The sequence below is a fragment of the Callithrix jacchus genome, chromosome 2, assembly GCF_049354715.1.
Source record: "Callithrix jacchus isolate 240 chromosome 2, calJac240_pri, whole genome shotgun sequence".
Taxonomy (NCBI): Eukaryota; Metazoa; Chordata; class Mammalia; order Primates; family Cebidae; genus Callithrix; species Callithrix jacchus.
Window position 1 is genome coordinate 164,200,669 of NC_133503.1, and position 22,729 is coordinate 164,223,397.

Sequence of the window (22,729 nt, forward strand, 5' to 3'; positions counted from 1 at the left end):
ATGTAAATTTCTGCAGCCTTGAATTCCTTGTCTGAAATTGGGTTTTTCTTTTTTACTGCATGTTTGGGCTGCAAATTGTGCAAACTTTTATGCTCTGCTTTCCTTTTAAATATAAGTTATATTTTCAGGTCATTTCTTTGTTTATGCAAATTACTGTAGGCTTTTAAAAGCAGTCAGACCACATCTGGAGTGCTTTGCTACTTAGAAATGTCTTCTGCCAGATACCTTAAATTGTCTTTCTCAAGTTCAAAGTTCCAAAGATCTCTAGAGCAGGGCACAATGCTGCCAGTCTCTTTGCTAAAGCATAGCAAGTATGACCTTTGCTCCAGTTTTCAATAAGTTCCTCATTTCCATCTAAGATCACCACAGCTTTGACTTTACTGTCAATATCACTATCAGCATTTTGATCAAAACCATTCACATCTCTAGAAAGTTCCAAAGTTCCTTTCCCTGTCTTTTTCTGATCCCTCCAAACTGTTCTAAACTCATCTGTTGCACAGTTCTAAGATGCCTTCCACATTTTCAGATATCTTTATAGCAATGCCCTACTTCTCTGGTACTAATTTTTTGTATTATTCCATTCTCACATTGCTGTAAAAAACTACCTGAGACTGGGTAATTTATGAAGAAAAGAGGTTTAATTGACTCACAGTTCCACAGGCTGTAAATGAAACTTGGCTGGGAAGCCTCAGAAAACTTATAACATAGTGAAAGGTGAAGGGGAAGCTAGCATGTCTTACCATGGTGGAGCAGGAGAAAGAGAGACAGAAGTGGAAAGTGCTACATACTTTTAAACAACCAGATCTCTTGAGAACTCACTACCATGAGAACAGCAAGGGGGAAATCCACTGCCATGATCTAGTAACCTCTCACCAAGTTCCTCCCCCAACATTGGGAATTACAATTTGTCATAAGATTTGGGTGGGGACACAGAGCCAAACCATATCAATCATGGTGAATGATTTTTCTAATGTATTGTTGAATTCAATTTCCTAGTATTTTTCTGAAGATTTTTGTATCAATATTCATCAGAGATATTGGCCTGTAGTTGGGTGGTATTGTTGTTTTTGTTTTATGTGTCTTTGTCTGGATTTAGAATCAGGTATACTGGCCTAATAGAATGCGTTTGGAAATATTCCCTCCCCTCTTATTTTTCAGAATAGTTTGAGTTGGATTGATGTTAATTCTTCTTTAAATATTTGGTAGAATTCAGTGGTGAAGCCATCAGGTCCCAAGCTTTTCTTTAGTTGAAGACTTTTTATTATAGCTTCAATCTCATTACTTGTTACTGGTCTGTTCAGGTTTTGGATTTCTTTTGGTTCAATCTTGCTAGGTTGAATGTATCTAGGAATTTTTCCATTTCTAGATTTTCCAAATTATTGGCATGTAGATGCTCCTAGTAGCTGCTAATGAGTCTTTGAAGTTCTTCAGTATCAGTTATAATGTTTCCTTTTTAATTACTAATTTTATTTATTTAGTCTCCCCTTTTTTCATTGTTTGGCTAAAGGTTTCTCAATTTTGTTTAACTTTTCAAAACTTGACTTTTTGTTCCATTGATATTTTTTATTTTTTCATTTCAATTTCATTTATTACTCCTCTCATATTATTTCTTAATTATGGGTTTGGATTTATTCATACTTTTCTAGTTATTTAAGGTGCACTGTTAGATTATTCATTTGAAGTTTTTCCTTTTCTTTGATGTAGGCACATCTATAAATTTCCATCTTAGTACTACTTTTGCTTTATCTCATAGATTGGGTATGTTGTGTTTCCATTACCATTTGTTTCAATACATTTTTCAATTTCCTTTTTAATGTTTTCATTGATACATTGATCATTCAGAAGTGTATGCTTGAATTCCTATGTATTTTTATAGTTTCCAAAATTCCTCGTTATTAAAATCTAGTTTTTTTCCGCTGTGGTCAGAGAAGATGCTTGATATTATTTAAATTGTTTTTGAATGTTTTAAGATTTGTTTTGTGACCTAACATATTATATATCCTTGATAATATATCAGTGTGCTGAGGAAAAGAATGTGTATTCTGCAGCTCTGAATGAGATTTTCTGTAAATATCTATTAGATACATTTGGTCTATGGTGCAGATCAAATCCAACAAGTTTCATTTTTTATTTTCTGTCTGGACAATCTGTCCAGTGCTGCAAGTGTGGTGTTGAAGTCTCCAGCTATTACTTTGTTAGGGCCTATATCTCTCTTTAGCTCTGATAATATTTCATGTTCATATCTGGGTTATCTACTGTTGAGTGCATATGTATTTTAAATTGTTATATACTCTTGTTAAATTAACACTTTTATCATTATGTAGTGTCCTTCTTTGTCTCTTTAGTTTTTTGTCTTAAAATCCATTTTGTTTAATATAACTATAGCTATTCCTGCTCTTTTTTTTGGTTTCCATTGGCATGGAATATCTTTCTCCATTCTTTTATTTTCATTCTATGTGTGTCTTTACAGGTAAAGTGTGTATTTTGTAGACAACAGATCAAAAGGTCTTGTTTTTCCATTCATTTAAATGATCTATGTCTTGATTGGAGAGTTTACTCCATTCACATTCAATGTTATTAACAGTAAGTAAGAACTTACTACTGCCATTTTATTGTTTGTTTTGTTTTGTGGTTGTTTTATGGTCTTCTCTACTTCTTTTTTCCCTTCTGTCTTCCTCTAGCAAAGGTGATTTTTTTCTGGTGATATGTTTTAGTTTCTCTTGCTTTTTGTTTTTTGTGTATCCATTGTATGTTTTCTGGTTTCAGATTACTATGAGGCTTACTAATGCTATGTTATAACTCATTATTTTAATCTGATAACTTAGTACAATTTGCATAAACAAGCAAAAAGAAAACTAATAAAAATTCTACTTTAACTTTGTCTCCCTGCTTTTTAACTTTTTGTTGTTTCCATTCATATTGTACTATGTCTTGAAACATTGTTGTAGTTATTATTTTTCATTGGTTTGTCATTTAGTTTTCTTTTACGTAGGATAAGAGTACTTTACACACCACAGTGATGGTTTTATAATATTCTGTTTTTCTGCACATTTACTATTACCAGTGAGTTTTGTACCTTCAGGTGATAATTTATTGCTCATTAATGTCCTTTTCTTTCTGTTTGAAGGATTCTGATATTTCTTCTAAGGTGGGTCTGGTGTGGATTATATTTCACCTTTTATTTGTCTGGGAAAGTCTTCATTTATGCTTCATGTTTCAAAGATATTTTTTGCCATATATACTATTCTAGGGTAAAGCTTTTCCCTTCAGCACTTTAAATATGTGATGCCACTCTCTCCTAGCCCATGAAGTTTCCATTGAAAAGTCTGCTGCCAGACATATTGGAGCTCCATTATATGTTATTTTTTTTAGTTGGTACTTTTAGGATTCCTTCTTTATTCCTGAACTTTGGAAACTTGATGACTAAATGCTTTGAGGTGGTCTTCTCCAGGTTAAATCTGCTTGGTGTTTATAACTATCTTGTATTTGGACATTGATTGTTTCTCTAGGTTTGGAAAGTTCTCCCTTCGAATAAACTTTAACTTAATAAAATTTATCCCTTTGAATAATTTTTCTACCCCTATATCTTTCTCCAGCTTCTCTTCAAAGTCAACAAATCTTGGATTTGCCCTTCTGGGGCTATTTTCTAGATCCTGTTTACGTGCTTCATTGTTTTTTTTTTTTTTTTTTTTTGTCTTTTATGGCTGTATTCTTTCAAGTAACCTGTCTTTAAGCTCACTAATTATTTCTTCTGCTTGATTAATCATGTTATTTAAGAATCCCAATGCATTCTTTAGCATACCAATTGTGTTTTTCTGCTTCAGAATTTCAGCTTGATTCTTTTTAATTATTTCCATGTCTTTGTTGAATTTATCTGAAAGAACTCTGAATTTCTTCTCTGTGTTATCTTGAATTTGAGTTTCCTCAACACAGCTATTTTGAATTCTCTGTGTGAAAGCTCACATATCTCTGTTTTCCAGGATTAGTCCCTGGTGCCTTATTTAGTTAATTTGATGAGGTCAAGTTTTCCTGGATGATGTTGATGCCAGTAGATATTTTTTAGTGTCTAGGCATTGAGGAGTTGGGTATTTATTGTAGTCTTCACTCTCTGAGTTTGTTTGTAACCATCCTTTTTGGGGAGGTTTTCCAGATGTTTGACAGCACTTGGGTATTGTGATCTAAGTGGTATCTGCTTTAGGGAGCACCCCAAGCCCAGTAACACTGTGATTCCTGCATACTTGTATAGGTACCACCTCGATTGTCTTGATCCAGATCCAGGATAATTCTCTGGATTATCAGGCAGAGACTTTTGTTCTCTTCTCTTACTTTCTTCCAAATTTACAGAGTCTCTCTCTCTCTATTCCGAGCCACTTAAATCTGGGGATGAAGTGACAGAAGCACTCCTTTGGCAATCACTATTATGACTGTGCTGAGTCAGACCTAAAGTCAGAAAAGCGCTGGCTGTAACCACTCCCTGGCTACTGCCTATGTTCACTCAATGCCCAGGGGCTGTACAATCAGCAGGTGGCAAAGCCAACCAGGCCTGTATCCTTCCCTTCAGAGCAGAGAGATACGCCAGGCCCTGGCTGGATCCAGAAGTGCTGTTCAAGAGTCAGAGACTAGAATCAAAAACCTTACAGGTCTACCTTGTGTTCTACTGTGTTGCAGTTGAGCCAGCACTAAAACTACAAAATGCAGTCACTATCACACTTCCCTGTCTTTTCCAAAGGCAGAGGAGCCTCATCCATAGCCACCACAGCCACCCCAGATCATGAGGAGTACTGCCATACTACTGGTGGTGTTTCCTTAAGGCCCAGGGTTTCTTAAATCAGCTTGTGGTGGATGCTGCCTGGTCTGGGACTCACTCTTTAGGGTAATGGGCTCCCGTATGAATCAGGGCATGTCCAGAAATGCTAGTCAAGAGTCAATTCCTGAAACTGAGGGCCCCAAGAGCCTGCTTGGTGCTCTACCCCTATAGCTCTGCTGGCAGAGCTTATACTTTAAGGTTCAAGACAAAGTCTCCTTTACTTTCCCCTCTGCTTTTCTCAAAAAGAAGGAATTTGCCCAGTAGCCACCACAGCTGGTAATGAGCTGAGACTCACCTGAAGCCAGCAAGTCTCAGTGGCTCACACGAAGCCTTTGATGTAATACCTGGATATCACTGCTGGTTACTTGGGACCCAAGGACTCTTCAGTTAGCAGGTGATGAATGCTGGCAGGACTACATCCTTTTCTTCAAGGCAGCAGGCTCCCTTCTGGCCCAGGGTGTGTCTAGAAATGTCATCTGGGATCTAGGGCTGAAATGGGGACCTCATGGCACTGACTGGTGTTCAATCCAGCTGTGGCTGAGCTGGTATCCAGGATGCAAGACAAAGTCCTCTCAACTCTTCCTTCTCTCCTCAAAGGAAGGAAGAGGTTTCCTCCGGAGCCTTAAGCTGTGCAGCCTGAGGTTAAGAGAGGGGTAACATCAGCACTCTTGGTTTCCACAGCTGATGTTTCAGTGTGTCATGTGCCCCCTCAGTCCACTGTCTCTGGGCCAAATTCAGCTCTAGGACTTGCCTGAATTGCAGTCCTCCTGGTCTAGACTGCCTTTTATGTTTACTTTGAGACTCAGTGCTATAGCCCTTGGTGGTGAGGTTTGCAGGCACTCAGGTTTGGACCACTGGGATCTGCAATTCCTCCTCTGGCTAGGGTTGATTTAAATGCTCCCTTAGCAAGCAAGCATCAGCTGATTTTTGTCCAATTTTCCTTTCTGCTGTAACAGGACAACATGAAGTTCACTGCCTCATAATTGCTGTCTTCTTCTTCCCCTAGTACCCAGAGATATTCTCTTCACCAAGCCACTGCCACAAGGGTGGGGAAGGGTGGTGTCCATAATTCAGGACTGTTTTTTCTATCTCTTCAGTGCCTCTCTCAGCAATATGAAGTTAAAATCAGGTACTATAAGTGCTCTTCTGATTTTTGGCTCTTATGAAGGTGTTTTGGTTTTTTTGGTTTGTTTTTTTCTGTGTAGATAGTTGTTAACTTGGTGTCCTCGCATGAAGGACAATTTGAGGAGCTTTCTATTCCACCCTCTTGGTCCTCCTCTCTCCCAGAAAGATTCTTAACATCTTTATTTGTCAGAGATTTGAAAATTAAAGTCACTATGAGATACCAGTGCACACCCACTCAAATGACTAATACTAAAAAGACTCACATTATCAAGTGTTGGGACCATGTGGAGTAATTGGAACTCTAATATATTGCTGGAAGAAATATAAAATGAGACCATCTCTTTGGGAAATTTGGCAATTTATTAAAATATAAAACAAATACCATTTATCCTAGCAATTCTACTCCTTGGACGAATACAAGAAAAATTAAAGAGAAATGTCTCTAGAAAAAAATACTCAGCAACGAGCAGTTTTGTTCAGAACAGTTAACAATGGAAACCACCCAAATGCTCAAAAACAAATGAACGGTTAAATTCTGATGTATGCAAATGTGATGGAATACTGTTGAAATATGATGGCAATAAAAAGCAAAAAAACAAAAACTACTGATACATGCAATAACATAGGATGAATCTCAAAATATATACTCTAAGGAAAAGAAGCCAGGAAAAGAATGCATATTGCATATGTCATTTATATGGAATTACAGAGAAGTCAAAACTAACCTAAGGTGATATATAGAAAATTAGTTGTTCCCTGGATCTGGGGGTAGATATGGGGAATTCGCTACAAAGGGTCACTAGGGATGACCTTTGTGGTGGAAATATGCTATATCTTGATTGTGGTGGTAATTACTTGGATGCATACATTTGTCAAACTCACTGAATTGCATACTTTAAATGAATACATTTTATCGTATGCACATTATACATATAATACATTATACATATAATAAAATAATACATTATACATATAATAATTTTCAAAGGAACACGTCCATGTAAAAAAATTCTAGTTAACTGAAAGTTATATAAAATGTATATGATGTGAATATTTTTAGAAATTTAGGAAATTTAAAAGAAACACAAATTCATCACAAAAATTATACTATGATTTCCTTTTCTATGGAGATCTTCTTTCACCTCTCAAGTTTCTGATAGTTACTATTACCAATATCAACAGCAGACATGGTGTTGACTGACCGAATCCCCAGATGTGTGACTATTTTCACTGCTGAAAGCACACGGGAGCCTTGACTTGGGTATCTTTGTCTATGTGCACAGAGGCTCTTCTCATGTTGGAATATTTGACTTCAATTGCAAAGAACACAGTAAAGCTTACCTTGTGCTTTGTAAGTTAATACTTGTTGCTCAGAAACTCAGCCATGTCTTCTTGTGCATCTGTTTTGGTATCTGGAGGAAGGAGGTATTCTGCTTAATTACTCTCACATTGCTAAATCTTACTTCCAAGTAGGGATTTGGGAACAAAGGAAGTAGTAAAGAATGGCATTCGTTGTGTGATTTTTTTTTTTTGATGCCAGTATCTTGTAACATGGGGAGAAGCACTGAATTTTTTCAGTATGTTTTATTTCTCAGAGATGCTCTATATCTCAAATCACTAGCACATCAGTAGGCTTTAACTGGTTTCTCTGTCTCCAGTAGTTTCTAATTTGAGCCATTTTTACTTAGTTCCTACAGTCTAATCATTCCACTGTACTAAATTAGAGGCCGTCCTATCAGCTAAAAAAAAAAATCAAGCAAGTAACCATAATATATTTATTCATAGATTTTATGAGTGTGCTTGTATATATGTATAAATATTATAAATACATTTCTATATAAATTACACAAGCATTACTATACTAATAAAGTGTAAAATATATGCTATTTTAAAACATATTATTGTGGAATTAGTCTATTATGAAATGGTATTACAAAACATGACACATACTTAGAGTGAGGTTCATAGTTAACAATAGTAAAAGTGAATTCACACATGTAGTCATCTTGGTAATTTCATATTATTTTGGTTGTGTTTCTATTAACTAAAATTATAATACAGTAATATGACTAATGAAAAGCTCATAATAAAAGTATAGTATCAGTTTTAGTTTTCTTATTTACTTAATTGAATTATCTTTAATCTGGCCCTTTTTGATGAAAAAGAAAAAAACTTCTAAAACCACATGTCTATTTTGGGAGTGCTTGGGTAATTAAACTCTTCAAGTCTAAAGTCTATTTAACCAGCCAAGATATTACAGCAAACTGCAATGCAGCACAATCTGGTCAAATGAATGAGGGTACCATTCAGGGCAGTGAAATTCCCATTATATTTTAAAAATACCTTGAGAGTTGAATATGATATTTGTCTATCTTGGAAGTGACAGTGGCAGTACCTATGTAAAATGTTATTAATGTTTAATTTTTATTATTGCAAGATAAATATAGAAAAATAGAAGTGCAAATGTTTTCCTTCCACATCCAAATTGATTGTCTTTACCTTCCACTGTCTAATTTAAGTGCCTTGAACACAGTTGATGCTCAGTAAATGTCTGTGGAAAGAATGAAGGGTATGCTATTTGGTATAAGGAATTATATGTTGTGTCTATGCCTAACTTCTCTAATTAAATTATGAGACTCTTGAGGGCAAGGGTTGTATCTAATTATTTTTTTAGTTTCCAACTAGCCCACAGTAAGAAACTAAGGCAAAATTATCCAGATGCAAATGCTCCCATTCTGTACCCTGTTTAGTGTGGCTCCCAAGAGCCATTTATCATTAAACCCAAAAAGCAAGGCTGCTTTTGAATTTAGTCTAGTTTTTAAAAAATTATTTGCATAAGCCCATGATATTAATAATCAGTTATCACACATTTTCTCCTTTCTACCCTATGCTACCCAATGGTCCCTAAAAAATCATTGCCAACTGTACTATAGTTATTTATGTGCATCACATATTAATCTGTAAATTTATGAGGATGAGAACAATGCTTGTCTGATACTTAGCATAATAGCAGCACCTATAGTAAGTGCTTGATAAATGTTTTACTGAATGAATAATTCATTAGTTAAAAAAATAACAATTTATTTCCATCAGGTAGATCATTTTACTTGAAGAAAACATTTACAAAATAGAATTAGTGGTAAATATGATTTTTTACACAGAGAGACTAACTTACTTCCAGTTACTGGGGGTCCTTAATCAGAATGATGTAGTTGCTTCAAGTCATTCATATCCCTCTTCACATGAAGTCTAAAAATTACAGATACTTTCACTAGTTGTCTCAACCGTGCTGTAATACTTGTGACACTACATATACAGATGATCTTAAGTAGCATCCAAATGTGTCAGTTTTCTATTGTTGCATTAAAATGACCACAAATATGGTAGCTTAAATAGTACAAATTTCTCACAGCTTCTATAAATAGGACTATGGATATGCATTAGCTGGGTCCTCTGCTCAGGATCACACCAGGCCGAAATCAGAATGCTGACAAAGACTGCAATCTCCTTTGAGGCTAAGGTTCATTTTGCAAGCTTGATGGTTATTGACAGAACGTAGTTTCTTGAGTTGTAGCACCTCAGACTTCAGCTCCTAGGGGCTACTTAGTGTTCACTAGATTTTGAAAAAAACCCTTTTCCTTATATCCTGGGTCCAGTGATTAGTGGCCTGCAAACTAACTGTCAATGGACAGATTAACAGAGGAAAACACAGTTTATTTATACATGCATGGTATGCAGATGGGAATACTCAGTGAGGAGTAACTCCCTGAAAAACCAGAAATAAAGGCTCATATACTAAACTTAACAAAAAGTTAAGCTTTTAATTGGAAAAGTATGAAATGGTCTACTGGGCTTTATGGTGCTTATGGACTCCTAAATTTGCACTTTTGATGATAAGAATCAGTCTTGTTTTCAATCAGAAGGGTAGGCAAGGGCAACTATATTTTCAGGTGGGTCTGCTTAAGTTTGAATAATATTTTTTCTGTTGCTGCTGATTGTTCTCATGCTTTCAGTTTAAATTAATTTTATACCACTTTAGTGTGCTTTTAATGACTTCCATTGCCATATGGCCTTCTCTACAACATTGCATTTTGCTTCTATAAGACCAACAGGAAAATAACTGTTGCTGATTTTTCCTTTTTTAAGAGCTTGTCTGCTCATGTCAGGCCCACTCAGAATAATCTCTTTTTGATTAACTAAGAGACAACTGAAAAGATCCTTAATTACACATTTTTAAATCGCATTTTGATATAATGTGACATAATCACAAGAACAATATGAAATCAGAGACCTTGCACTCAAGGGGAGGGATTATATAGGTCTTATCACCAGAAGGATGTTTTAGGGGCAATCTTCCCAGCACACCAAATGGCAGGATGAAAAGTTAAGTCCTGGAAATCATAAAATATAAAAATAGTTACACACATTCTATACTGCTAAGGTAATAAAATTGATGCTGTGGCTCACGCCTGTAATCCCAGCCCTTTGGGAGGCCGAGGCAGATGAATCATGAGGTCAAGAGATCGAGACCATCCTGGTCAACATGGTGAAACCCTGTCTCTACTAAAAATACAAAAAATTAGCTGGACACGGTGGCGCGTGCCTGTAATCCCAGATACTCAGGAGGCTGAGGAAGGAGAATTGCCTGAACCCAGGAGGTGGAGGTTGTGGTGAGCCGAGATCACGCCATTGCACTCCAGCCTGGGTAACAAGAGTGAAACTCCATCTCAAAAAAAAAAGAAGAAATAAAAAAATAAAAATAAATAAAATTGATGCTATGTGCCAAGTGGTTAGGCCAGATGACATCTCAGATCATCCATAACAGTATGCAGGAAAAAGAAACTCCATTTGTGAATTCAAGAATATTTTCTAAACCAACTTTTAAATTTTTTCTCATACCCGATACAGTTTTCAAGCATACAAACATGGCCATAACTAAACATAGGTAATTTGTCTTCTTTGAAATTTCAACTTCTCCTTTTAGCCAGTGGGATCTATTGGCCACATGTCCCTTCATTAACTCCAAAGAGATGTTATGGCCTGTATTAGTTAACTAATGCTGTGTAACAATTACCCCTGAATTTAGTGGCTTAAAACAACACAGAGTTTCTGTGTACTTCTATGGATCAGAAATCTAATCATTACTCAACTGGGTTCCCTGATTCAGTCTCTCTCACAGAGCTGCAATCAAGATCTCACTCAGGCAGGATCTGTTTCCAAGCTTACCATTGGCTGTTAACAGGATTCAATTCCCTGAGAGCTATTAGTCTAAAGACCTCTGCTCCTAGCTGGTTGTTGGCTGAGGGCCACTCCCACCTCTGTGTCACATGGGCCTCTCCAACATGGCAGTTCACTCATCAAAGCAAGGAAAAAAGTAACAAGACAGAAGTAATAACCTTTTGTAACCTAATCTCAGAAGTGGGATCCCATCATATTTATTTTATGTAATTCATTAGAAGCAGGTCATAGGTTCAGCCTATAATATTGGGGTTCAGGGTGCCCTCAGCTCCCCTGAGAGGCTGTTTCTCCAGGTTCTTGGCCTGCCCTCTCAAGAATGAGAGAGGGGACCACGGCACAGTGCAACGTGAATGCTGGACTCAACAGTGTTTGTAGAAAGTGATTTATTTAGAGAAAAAGGAGAAGAAGAGAGAAAGAAACAGCTCTCACACTGAGTAAGAGAATCCAGAAAGAGAAAAGCAGCTTCCACACTGAGTGGAAGGCAATAGAGAGAGAGAGATGGAGTTTAGGAGGGGAAGACAGGCTTCCATGAGATAGTGTGGAAGGGGACCCCAGATGGGAAATTCAGGAGAGAGAAAGATAGCTTCCATGAAGGGAGTGTTTGTGGAAGGGGACCCAAACATGGAGTCTGAAGGGGTGTGGAAAACTGGGACTTTTAACCTGGAAGGAACCTTCACCTTCTCTAAGATCCCTGGCCATTGAAAGGAGTTCCTTAGAACTTCTGCTGGAGTGATTGACCCTTAGTTTCTTCCTGTGCCCATGATATTCAAATATAAACCGTTAAATCTCCCGGACAGAGAGAGATGGGGGAGGGCCATGGTGCTAGGAAGTTCTTACCCTTAAAACTACACTCCCCTGGTGGACCCAGAAAGAGAACACACTCTGCAAAGCCCACACTCACAGAGAGGGATGTGAATTCAGGAGGGCAAGGATTGTTAGGTGCCATCTTAGAAGTGTGCTTCCCCAGTGCCTGAATGAGGGAACCATTTATCACACTGAGGAGAAACAAATTAAAGTGTTTGTTTCCAAGAAATTAAATTAAAGCTGCTCTGATTACATTTACTTATTAAGAGCCAAAGCAACCAAGCTTGATGGGACTGGGTTCATAATGGGAGTGGTTAGCCCTTGTCTGAGGAGAGAGGGCAAATGGAACCCAAAGATGAGAAGCTAAATTCAACACCAGAGGAGTGACACTAAGTACCAGGTCCAAAATATGAGTTTGAGATGTTGGATGAGAGAAGAATAAAAGGTCAGAAACCCAGAATTACCAAGTCAGTATAGAAGCAAAATATCGGAAAAGTTCAAGAACAGAAAGTTCAATAGCAGAAAAGTTCAAGAACAAAGGGGACTCCTGGCTTTAAAGACATAGGGTTAGGCTTTTCCTCTTGATTATTGATTGAATGGTTAGGAAATACTGCTGTATTTTTGCTTTACATTCAAACAAATAGAAAACTTACTGATTCAGTGAAAACGTTGAAATTCGGAAGTACTAGTCTAAATAAAATTAAAAGTCATCAAAATATTCATTTTTAGCAAACATGAGATTATACATTTTCTTGCAAAATGCATAGATACTGTTTTGTATCAGTTGATTTTATTTTCTAATAACATTTACAGTATGAAGCAGCATTTTACACCAGATGTGTGGTTACACCTCAGAATCATCTACCTCAAAACACCTACCGGTGAAGTCACCATTGGCTGCTGCTTCTGGTTTATTTTTAACATTCCCTTATTTTGACTGTAAGAAGCTACTTTCCATGAAATTCAACAAATAATATAATTTAGAAAGTACAGTAGCCTTCCACAGTATTTTCAAAAGTGGTGATTTCCTTGCTTTTAAAATTTTCTTTTTACTTGCCACATAACTATGTAATAGAAAGCTGAAACTAAAGCCTTATTGAAAACAAAGAACCACTCATTTATAGTAAAAGAAATCTAGTTATACTTAATTTTCTTTTTGCCTGCCTCCAAGTATAATTTCTACTAGAATACAGAAGTAACCAATTATTTTCATCCACATTTCCCTTCATGTGCCTGGAAACTAACTATTTTAACTCTTACTTTGAGAGTTTAAATTTATTTTTAATTCATATTTAAATAAATTTATTACCTCCTCTAATCTTAGATCATTTAATTATAATTATTCTTAAGTTTGTTTTATCTCTATCTTTTAGCTAGAAATACAGGTTAAAGTACCTGTGGGAGAATATTTACTTCTCTGTATATATTGACCTATAGCACCATTTGTTTAGCTTTCATTTAAATTAGCAGACAACTGAATAGCAACCAATAAATCAGTATGCGGCAATTTAAATGCCTATTAAAATTTGCCAATCAGAACCAAACTCCCAGCTTTGCTTATTCAGAAAGGGCTGACATTTTCTTGCCATACCATCTACTAAAGATAAGGCAAATAGTTTCAGATTAAATTAAATGTGGCATTTCTGTATATTTGGGTTATCTTTTATTGCTTTTGAAAAAGCAAATCATTCTGAGAACTTATCCAAATTTTAAAGGTTATGATTTTCAGGGTATCAAAATGTTTTGCAAAGTATTTTCTTTAACAACCTACCATGGTATGTGAAATGTGGGCACTTGTGATTGTTACGGGCTATTAAAGCTGGAGAGAGAGAGAGAAAGAATAAGACATAGGTATGTATTGCATCACTGAAGCAAGAATGCTTCCGATAGCTTATCAGACCAAGGCCCTGAAGTGTTGTACAGATAAACTTAAGGTTCTTGTGTGTGTTTGCGTGTATTTATATGTATGTGAGTTTTGGGTTAGGGAGTGAAAGAACTAGGAAATTATGTGTCTCAAGGAGGGGAGATCAGGAATGCAGAAACAAAGTGCACTCAGGGGAAGCCTGAGTAACAGATGGGGAAGATGGTACTAGGACAGGGTCATGACACAGGGAAGGGTGTCAGAATTTAAACCATATCTACCCTCTAATGTGTGAAGCATCCAGGATATGTTAATTTAATTTTAGCTCTTCAGCGGGTTATGCCAAAAATTAAAGGAGGATTTAAGAAATAAAATGCGTGCCGTGCACGGTGGCTCAAGCCTGTAATCCCAGCACTTCGGGCAGCCGAGGCAGGTGGATCACAAGGTCAAGAGATCGAGACCATCCTGGTCAACATGGTGAAACCCCGTCTCTACTAAAAATACAAAAAATTAGCTGGGCATGGTGGCGCGTGCCTGTAATCCCAGCTACTCAGGAGGCTGAGGCAGGAGAATTGCCTGAACCCAGGAGGCGGAGGTTGCCATGAGCCGAAATCGCGCCATTGCACTCCAGCCTGGGTAACAAGCGCGAAACTCCGTCTCAAAAAAAAAAAAATTCTTAGTATTTCCTGTGGCTCATTTGAGGGAGAGGTATGGATATTGCAAGAGGGAAAGAATTTGGAATGGGCAAAGGCTTGGAAATTAACCACATTATGCCTTTTTATTCTCCTAGGGTCTCATGATTCCTTCAGCTTCTACATTGATGAAGCCTCTCCAGTAGGTCCTGAACAGCCAGAAACTGTCCAGAATTTTGTCTCTGTGTTTGGAACGGTGGCCAAAAAGCTCATGCGGAAATGGTTAGCCACTCAGACAATGAATTTTACTGGTCAGCTAGGAGCTGGGATTCGTTATTTTGATCTTCGAATTTCCACCAAGCCCAGAGACCCCGACAATGAACTCTATTTTGCTCATGGTTTGTTCAGTGCCAAAGTCAATGAAGGCCTTGAGGAGATCAATGCATTCCTCACAGATCACCATAAGGAGGTAGTGTTCTTGGACTTCAACCACTTTTACGGGATGCAGAAATATCACCATGAAAAACTAGTCCAGATGCTGAAAGACATCTATGGAAATAAAATGTGCCCAGCGATTTTTGCCCAAGAAGTTAGTTTAAAGTACCTGTGGGAGAAGGACTATCAAGTGCTGGTCTTCTACCATAGTCCAGTGGCTCTGGAAGTGCCCTTTCTGTGGCCTGGGCAGATGATGCCAGCACCCTGGGCCAACACCACAGACCCGGAGAAATTGATCCAGTTTCTTCAAGCATCCATCACTGAGAGAAGAAAGAAGGGCTCGTTTTTTATATCTCAGGTGGTGCTGACCCCCAAAGCTAGCACTGTGGTCAAAGGGGTGGCAAGTGGCCTCAGAGAAACAATCACAGAAAGGTAAGTGTCTTTAAAATGTTAGGGGGGAAACCTCAAATAATTTAACTTGAATTCATAGAGGTCGTAATTGAAGAAGCTAAAATTTACACCTATGTATATTAGCTCCCCAGGGCTACAATAACAAAGTAACACAAATGGGGTATCTTAAAACAACCAAACTGTATTATCTTACAGTTCTGAAGGCTAGAAGTCTAAAATCAGAGTGTCAGCAGAGTCAGTTCCTTCTGAGGACTCTAGGAGATAATCTGTTCCATGCCCCTCTCCTAGGTTCTGGTGGTGGCTGGCAAACCTGAGTGTTACTCGGCTTACACATGCATCACTCCAGTCTCTGCCTCCTTTTTCACATGCCATTTTCTCATGTGTCTCTGTCTTTTCCTTTGCTTATAAGGGTACCAGTCGTATTGAACTAATGACCTCATATTACTTACTTCTGCAAGGAACCAATTTCCAAATAAGGTCACACTCACAAGTAGCAGGGGCTAGGGCTTTAACATATCTTTTTCTAGACCACAGATCAACCCATAACACCATATATTTTGACTCCATGTCTAGTTGTCTTTTCATAGCACTTTTTTCCACATTTGTGTAGTGCTTTATAGGTTACAAGGCCCCTTCTCTACCATTTGCCGTCTTCTAATATCCCTGATTCCATCTGATCTGCATAACAACCCTGAGAAGTAGATATTGTCTTACAGATTTAAAAAAAATGAGGTTCATAAAAGTGATATATTTTTTCCTAAGACCCCTTCAACAGTGAATTATAACGCAGATCCTCAAGCTCTATTCTCAAACTATATCCTATGCCGTTTATACTGCCTATGCTGCCTTATAAGGAATGCTTATCCCTGAGAAACTGGTCACTTCATTGGTCAAGCACAGCCAAACATGTAGAATGTTCATTACCTGTGAGGTATGATTTGAGCAATTGCAGCTTTTTCCTATGAGTGTGACACAACATTCTGAATAATACATATTATTTATCAAGTTACAATTTTAAACAATGCAAATATCTGAAGAAAGAACACAAATCCTTATAAGATCTCTTTTTATCTTTAATTGACATTTTGAATTATGCTAGAGACAGAGCATGAATGTTTTGCTAGGACTCAAGGTCTTTTCGGAAAAGACAAAAGATGAAGAGAAATAATTTGGTGATGAAAATAGTATGGGTGACCTTGTGGCATAGCATGTAGGGTGGGAAATGAATGGAGATGAAGCTTAGAGTAGCACAAGAACACATTTTCCAGAAATCTTTTAACCAGGCTACAAATAACCTCATCCTGTGAGCAATGGGGAGCTAGATAATAATGTCTAAAAGTAGCATGATTTGACAAGATCTGTGTTTTATGTAATAATTGATGCAGCCTGGAGGATCGATGGAATGGAGAGAGAAAGCAATTAATAGGTGCTTAGAACTGTTTCAGCAAGATGATGCAAGCTAAACTGAGGAAGTGAAAAAATACGGAAGGGGATAATATGGAAGCAGTGGAAATTAAAATGATTTGGTGACTAGTTCACTGTGTGGTACTAATGGGAGACAAGAGTTACAGATAAATGGGATAGGTAATGGAAACATTCACAGAGTCAGTAAACAAAGGCACAGGGACTTGGGAGGAAGTGAGGAAGGTACCATCAGGATCATGCTGAATTTAAAGCATTGGTAAGGCATTCAAGTAGATATGGCTAATTGATCATTAGAAATATAGGCCAACTCGTTTGGGGATTGTTGGCATTTCTTGGTGGTGAAAACTCCAAGTCATTGGAGTGGAAATGTTCCTCCATATAAAATCATAACTTTCTTCTGTTATTCAAAATGGTCCATTAGCCAGGACTGCTCTGTTCCTTAAAATTTAAATAACATTACCAACCATTCACTGTGTACTCTGTGAAAGCATATGGCTTTCTCTATGATTTCTGCTAATGTCTACATTTCTTAGGAGCTCTTGCTACTGCTGGATTACATCATTTATAGCTCAACTGTCCCTCATAGTCTGTCCATGTCCCATTCTGAGACATGAAACTTGCTTCGTGCTCATTTCCACAATGGCTTTTAAATTTTACTGAATATCTGAAGAGGCCAGGAATGTTTTATAATCACAATATTGTATATAATTTAAAATCGAATTTTAGACTTGTCTTTAATTACAAATCTTCTGTCATGGGATAACAACCCCTGACAACTTCTAGAACACTGTATACCTCAGCCTCATATCCTTTGACTGAATCTTCTCCTTCTTTATCATTTTTCACCCCTTTTCTTTCTCTACCCTTAGATTGCCTTTGAGACCCTACATTGTGGATGATTACGTAACTAGATTAACATTTCTAGATGATTATGACTAACTAGTCACCTCTCTCCGGCCTCCTAAGCCTAAATTCAGCTAGTTCCAACAAAGTGTTAATTGAAACAAGAGGGCTTTTTGCTTTATAGCACCACTTTCTACAAATATTATTTTTTCTGTTAATTAACAATTTACCCCTTTCTCACAAACTTAGAAAGTGAGGGAGTTGTGTATGTATAACAATGTGCTGTTTCTAACTGTATCCCATAGAGTCCCCAGATTTTGAAGAATCTCAGGAGCCTGGGAAGGAACTTACTCCAACTCCCTCCATTCTCTCCATACCTTGAATGAAAGAAACTTCATTTTTAAACTTTTACATTTGGGCATGATGCAAGTCTTCCTATGACCTCTTCTAGCTTCCAGCATAGTTCTATGCTTAGGAAAACACTCATATTAAATGCTTGCTTTGCATTTTAGCCAAGAACTGTACCCCATTTTACCTGTTTAGAGATCATCCTTTGAGAAGCCAAAAGAATTTACTCAAAGATAAATCATTTTCATTTTTTTCCTCTTAGGGCATTTGATGTAATTTAGAGGTTTTCAAGTTGTAGTTAAACTGCTTTTTGGTTATTCATGCTCTAGTACACTACTACTGAAGTAGGATTTGTGGGGGGAAAAGTCAGTCGGGAAGGTGCTGAACATTATATTCTACACAACTCTCCCAATAGAGTCACAGTATAAATTAGCATATAAAGAAGGCACTAAGGAATATTTTAGTGATGCATCCTATTTAAATTTAACTAATACAATGTATTCCAAGCACTTAAATTTTGTTCAGATAACACTTATTAACAGCACATGGAATTAATTTTTAAAAGCCACTCTCAGTCCTTTAATTCAGAACTTCTCACTTGCCTCTGGCTTATACATCTGGAATAGTAGAGCTGTATCATAGAAAAGAAGAAGGAGAAGAAAATGGGACGTTAAAAGTAGAAATGAAGACTCCGTATATAGAACCAACTTTTTCCTCTATAGGATTCTGCAAATTACGTGTAAATAATTTGCAAATATATCTGAACCTTGTCATTATAGTTGTGCTGACATTCTCTAGCAGAGTTTAGTTTCAGAAGTACTAGAAAGGCTTTCTTTTTAACCACCTGCAAAGCTGTATTCTGAATGTTATATTAATGTGACATTCAGTTTTTCGTTTCAGTTTGGTTTGGTTATTGGACATACTCCAGCCTTCTGCATGGAGCCTATAGGAAACGCTTATTATCAGCGCTGGGGTGATGCCTTGCAAAGGCAGTTTATTAATACTTATCACTTATTTATCAAAGAGGCAGTGAAGGAGCACTTGACTCCCCAGAACTTGTTGGCTTTCTTCTTTTTAACCAAGTGATAAAGCCTATGAAGGGAAGTGATTCTGGCATTGTCCTCTTTGCTTTTGTGCAAAGCCATTCATTCATAAAGTCCTATGTTGGCACCAAAAGGTATAGTAAATTCTTCTGTGCCATGAGAGGAAAGTTACCGGGCAATTATAGGATCACATCGGGCCTTACTTTCATCTGCAAAATTTGGGGTTTGCGCTTGATTACCTCCAAGATCCATTTCAGTTCTAAAATCCTACAGTCCCAAGATCCTGTATGGACTAGCTAGTTTCTCTACAATTTTTAGAATAATGTCTAATATTTGGGGTAGTAAAACTCTGAGCACATGCATTTAGAAAACAGTGTTTGAAGTTGTGAGTGGCTTTCAGGGAAGCTAAATCCAGCCTGGATTTAGGTACCATAGCTTTCAATCTGGCCAATGGTTCTAAATACTGCAGACTCGTTTTCTACATTTTAGCAATGCCAAAACACACAGACTTTTATTTCTTAAAGATCTATTTTTAATTCTTTTTCAAACACCAGCTTTTGCACCTCACCCCCACACAACTCGCACATTCTTAAAAAGAAGGTGTGCAACTTGAGTAAAGTCCTTTCCTAATTTGTGGAAGTTTATCAACTTGTAGGTTTTTTTAATTTAAAAAATGCAGTCATGCTACCTGTCAGAATTTTTTTTTAAGGAGAAATATAACACTCAGTTTAATTTCAAGTTCATACAGAGAATGCATGCCACAGTTTATATTTTATAAACACAACCTATTGTATTATAAATACAAAATAAGAAGATAGTAATGTTAGCTATTATGAAGAGTGAAAACATATGAACTACAAAAGGCTACTTTCTGCATCTGCATCAATGCAATTTCAAGATTCTCTACCAATTTCATTTATAGAAATAATCTCTGTGATCAAATTATTGTTCATTTTCATGCCCCCACATGGGAACCTGTTAGAATTTTTAAGCAGCAACGCGTTTTTGCAAATAAAGTGATGCTGAGTTAAATTAGAAAATATTTGTACAGGCCAACAATTTAGATAATGATTAATATAATAATAACAGTTATAGTTATTAAGGGCTATTTTAAGGATTCCCAATCTGTTAGATCCTTAACTGTTTTATATACACGATTAGGTTCAATATTTATAAAACCTCTAAGTGTAGGTTCTATTGCCATCCTATCTTAATAATGAAGGGACTCAGCCTTAGAAGTGTTAAACAACTTCGCTGGATAACACAGTTAAGAAAAGGTGCATTCAGGATTTAAATCCAGGCTGCTTCCTCTGTTCATTTATTCACAAAAGCAAACATTTAAATACCTAATCTGTTCTAGACACTGTATTTCAAGTGACTGATCTCAGATATGAAATCTTATAACCATTATATCATACTCTCTCCCTGCTCTCTGTGAGAATCCAAAGAAGTGACTACAACTTTGTTTTCATATTATTAAATGACAATATCTAGATCAAATTTGACAGAACATTCAGGTAGACTGAGTTCAATTTAGTTATCTATTGAACAGCTCCTATGAGTTCTGCATTAAGTTCTGTGAGGGATATTAAAATTGGTATGTGCTATTGTTCCCATCAAACATCACATAGGTTTGAAAAGGCAAGAACACACAAGACCTAAATACAAATTGGAAAGAAACAGGAGAATTAACAATTGAGGCCTGTAGTGACTTAGAGGAGAGAGATATCTGGAAAGATTTTGGCTGGATTTGACAAAAAGCATTGTAATAGGCAGAGATGAGTAGGGGTAGCTTCCCAGGCTGAGGAAATAGCAAAAGCAAAGCATGGAGGCAGGAAATCTTGAGGACAAGAAAAATCAAGATCAGATACAAGAGCAGACTGATGTGCAAAAGAACGTGGGGGAATGAGTCGAGGAAAAAGGGATGGGGGAGATGATGGTTGGCGGAATTAGGTATAATTTAGGAAGATATTGAGGAAGGCCAATCAGGACTGGCTCTCGGGATGAAACCCACCTAATACTGTAGGTTGAGTAAGGAAGGAAGAGACCAAAGACAGAGGCACTATTTCAAGGGATGGGAAACAGAGTAGCATGCCAGCAAGTGTTCAGAAATAAAGAGAGGTCAAAGAAAATGCTGACATGGTGTGACTTTAGCCCTACTGTCAGTGCTGCCCCCTTGGAATACCATTCACAGTATCATTTTATATGTGTGACATCCCTTGGAGTTGGATGATGGGCAGCCCTGGCCACTTAGTCTCATAATCACCTTAAGTGTAAGACAGAGTTTTCAGGATGTTGTTAGTATACACCAATATTACCCAGCTGGGGAAAGGAAGACAACTGCAGTTGTTGAGCCCACATTATGTGCCAGGTACTGTGCTAAGAGCTCTACACAATTTGTGTCCATTTAAGGTCTTGTAGCCTTAAAAATTAGGTATTATTAAATCCATTAGAGTTGGAAATTCAGGATGAGAGATGCTTAATACCTTACTTTAGAATCCCATATTAAAATCATTCCTTAATTAATAAGCCAGGATTATTACATGGGTTTGTTTGACTCCAGATCCCATGCTTACTCTTGCAGATTAGGTAAAATTAATATTGCTTAGCACTGGCTGCATGTAATGTATTATCTTTCATCTCAGAAGTCAGAGTCAGGTCTAGGGGTTTGGGAAAGTAAATTATGCTGGTGATAGAGTAGGCAAAGCTAAGAGAAGAGAAGGTCTGAAGTGAGTGACTTTGCCTCAAAAAAGCAAACCCTCATAGGAGGGTAGCATGGAACCCCCTAAGGAAGCCTTGACATAGAACCTGAAGGGAGTTAGAGATGGCTGGGCTTAATTCTTCTTGCCTTGTACCTATTGCTCATTTCACCATTTTTTATTAAATAAGGACATTGAGGCCAAGAGGAGTGCTAATTGATTGCCCAAGGACACAGAGCTAACTGGCAGCAGAGAAAGGATTAGAATCCAGGACCCCTGGCTCCCAGTCAAAAGAAGAGATACCCCAGAGAGGGATAAGGCCAGAGGATAAACAGCCTAGTGGTGGGCGGGGGCAGAGCACGCCAGGCTGCATATACCAACTTGGAAGGGTGTTCAATATGCACTGCACTCAACACTGCATGGTGCTCCAAAGCGTTGCCTGGAGGGGACAGGGAGTAAAACTGAAGGACTGGGCGATGGATTTTGTGTTGGGCTTACTTTCCCTAGGTGCTCTCTCTTTCTCTCTCTCTCTTTTTCTCTCTCTGCATCAAGAACCCAAAAGACTCTTTTCTCCTCTCCAGTGGGGACGCATTCCAGCTCACAACCTTCCTGCTGCCCAGTTTACCCTCTTTCCTTGCCCTGACCCAGAAGAGGTGGTTCTAGAATCTTGGAAGTTTTTTAGCTGCAATGCCAGTCATCTTAGCAACTTTAGAGAGCCAAGAAAAACCTCACTTAAAGGCTGAGACTCAGAATGGTTCAAAGTCAGCTGCAGTGACACAAGAGATTACTGACCTCCATAAAGATCGACTTTCTGGCCCCACCCTTCCACCCTAGTCCATGTCCCAAGACAGGTCAGCACAGCAGCAGAGCAGAGCAGCTGACAATGCCTATTTGGGATATTCTATTTAACAGATGGGGAAAGCTATCTCCTCAGGCTACATATACCTGAAGAGAAAAAACACAAAGGAGACTCCAGAAAGTCAGTGTTCCAATAATTGTTGCTTACAAAAAGGTTTCATTCATTTCTTCAATCTCTCTCTCTCTCTCTCTCTCTCTCT

General features: G+C 37.6%; 1 protein-coding gene across 2 annotated transcripts in view; it reads left to right on the top strand.

Moving 5' to 3' along the window:
- Positions 1-22,729, top strand: part of PLCXD3 (phosphatidylinositol specific phospholipase C X domain containing 3) — a 212,505-nt gene that overhangs the window by 116,557 nt on the left and 73,219 nt on the right. For both annotated transcript variants that reach the window (XM_002745023.6, XM_035291621.3), the window contains exon 2: positions 14,626-15,334. In XM_002745023.6, coding sequence (XP_002745069.1) covers positions 14,626-15,334 — 709 coding nt within the window. The remainder of the gene's footprint in view (positions 1-14,625; positions 15,335-22,729) is intronic.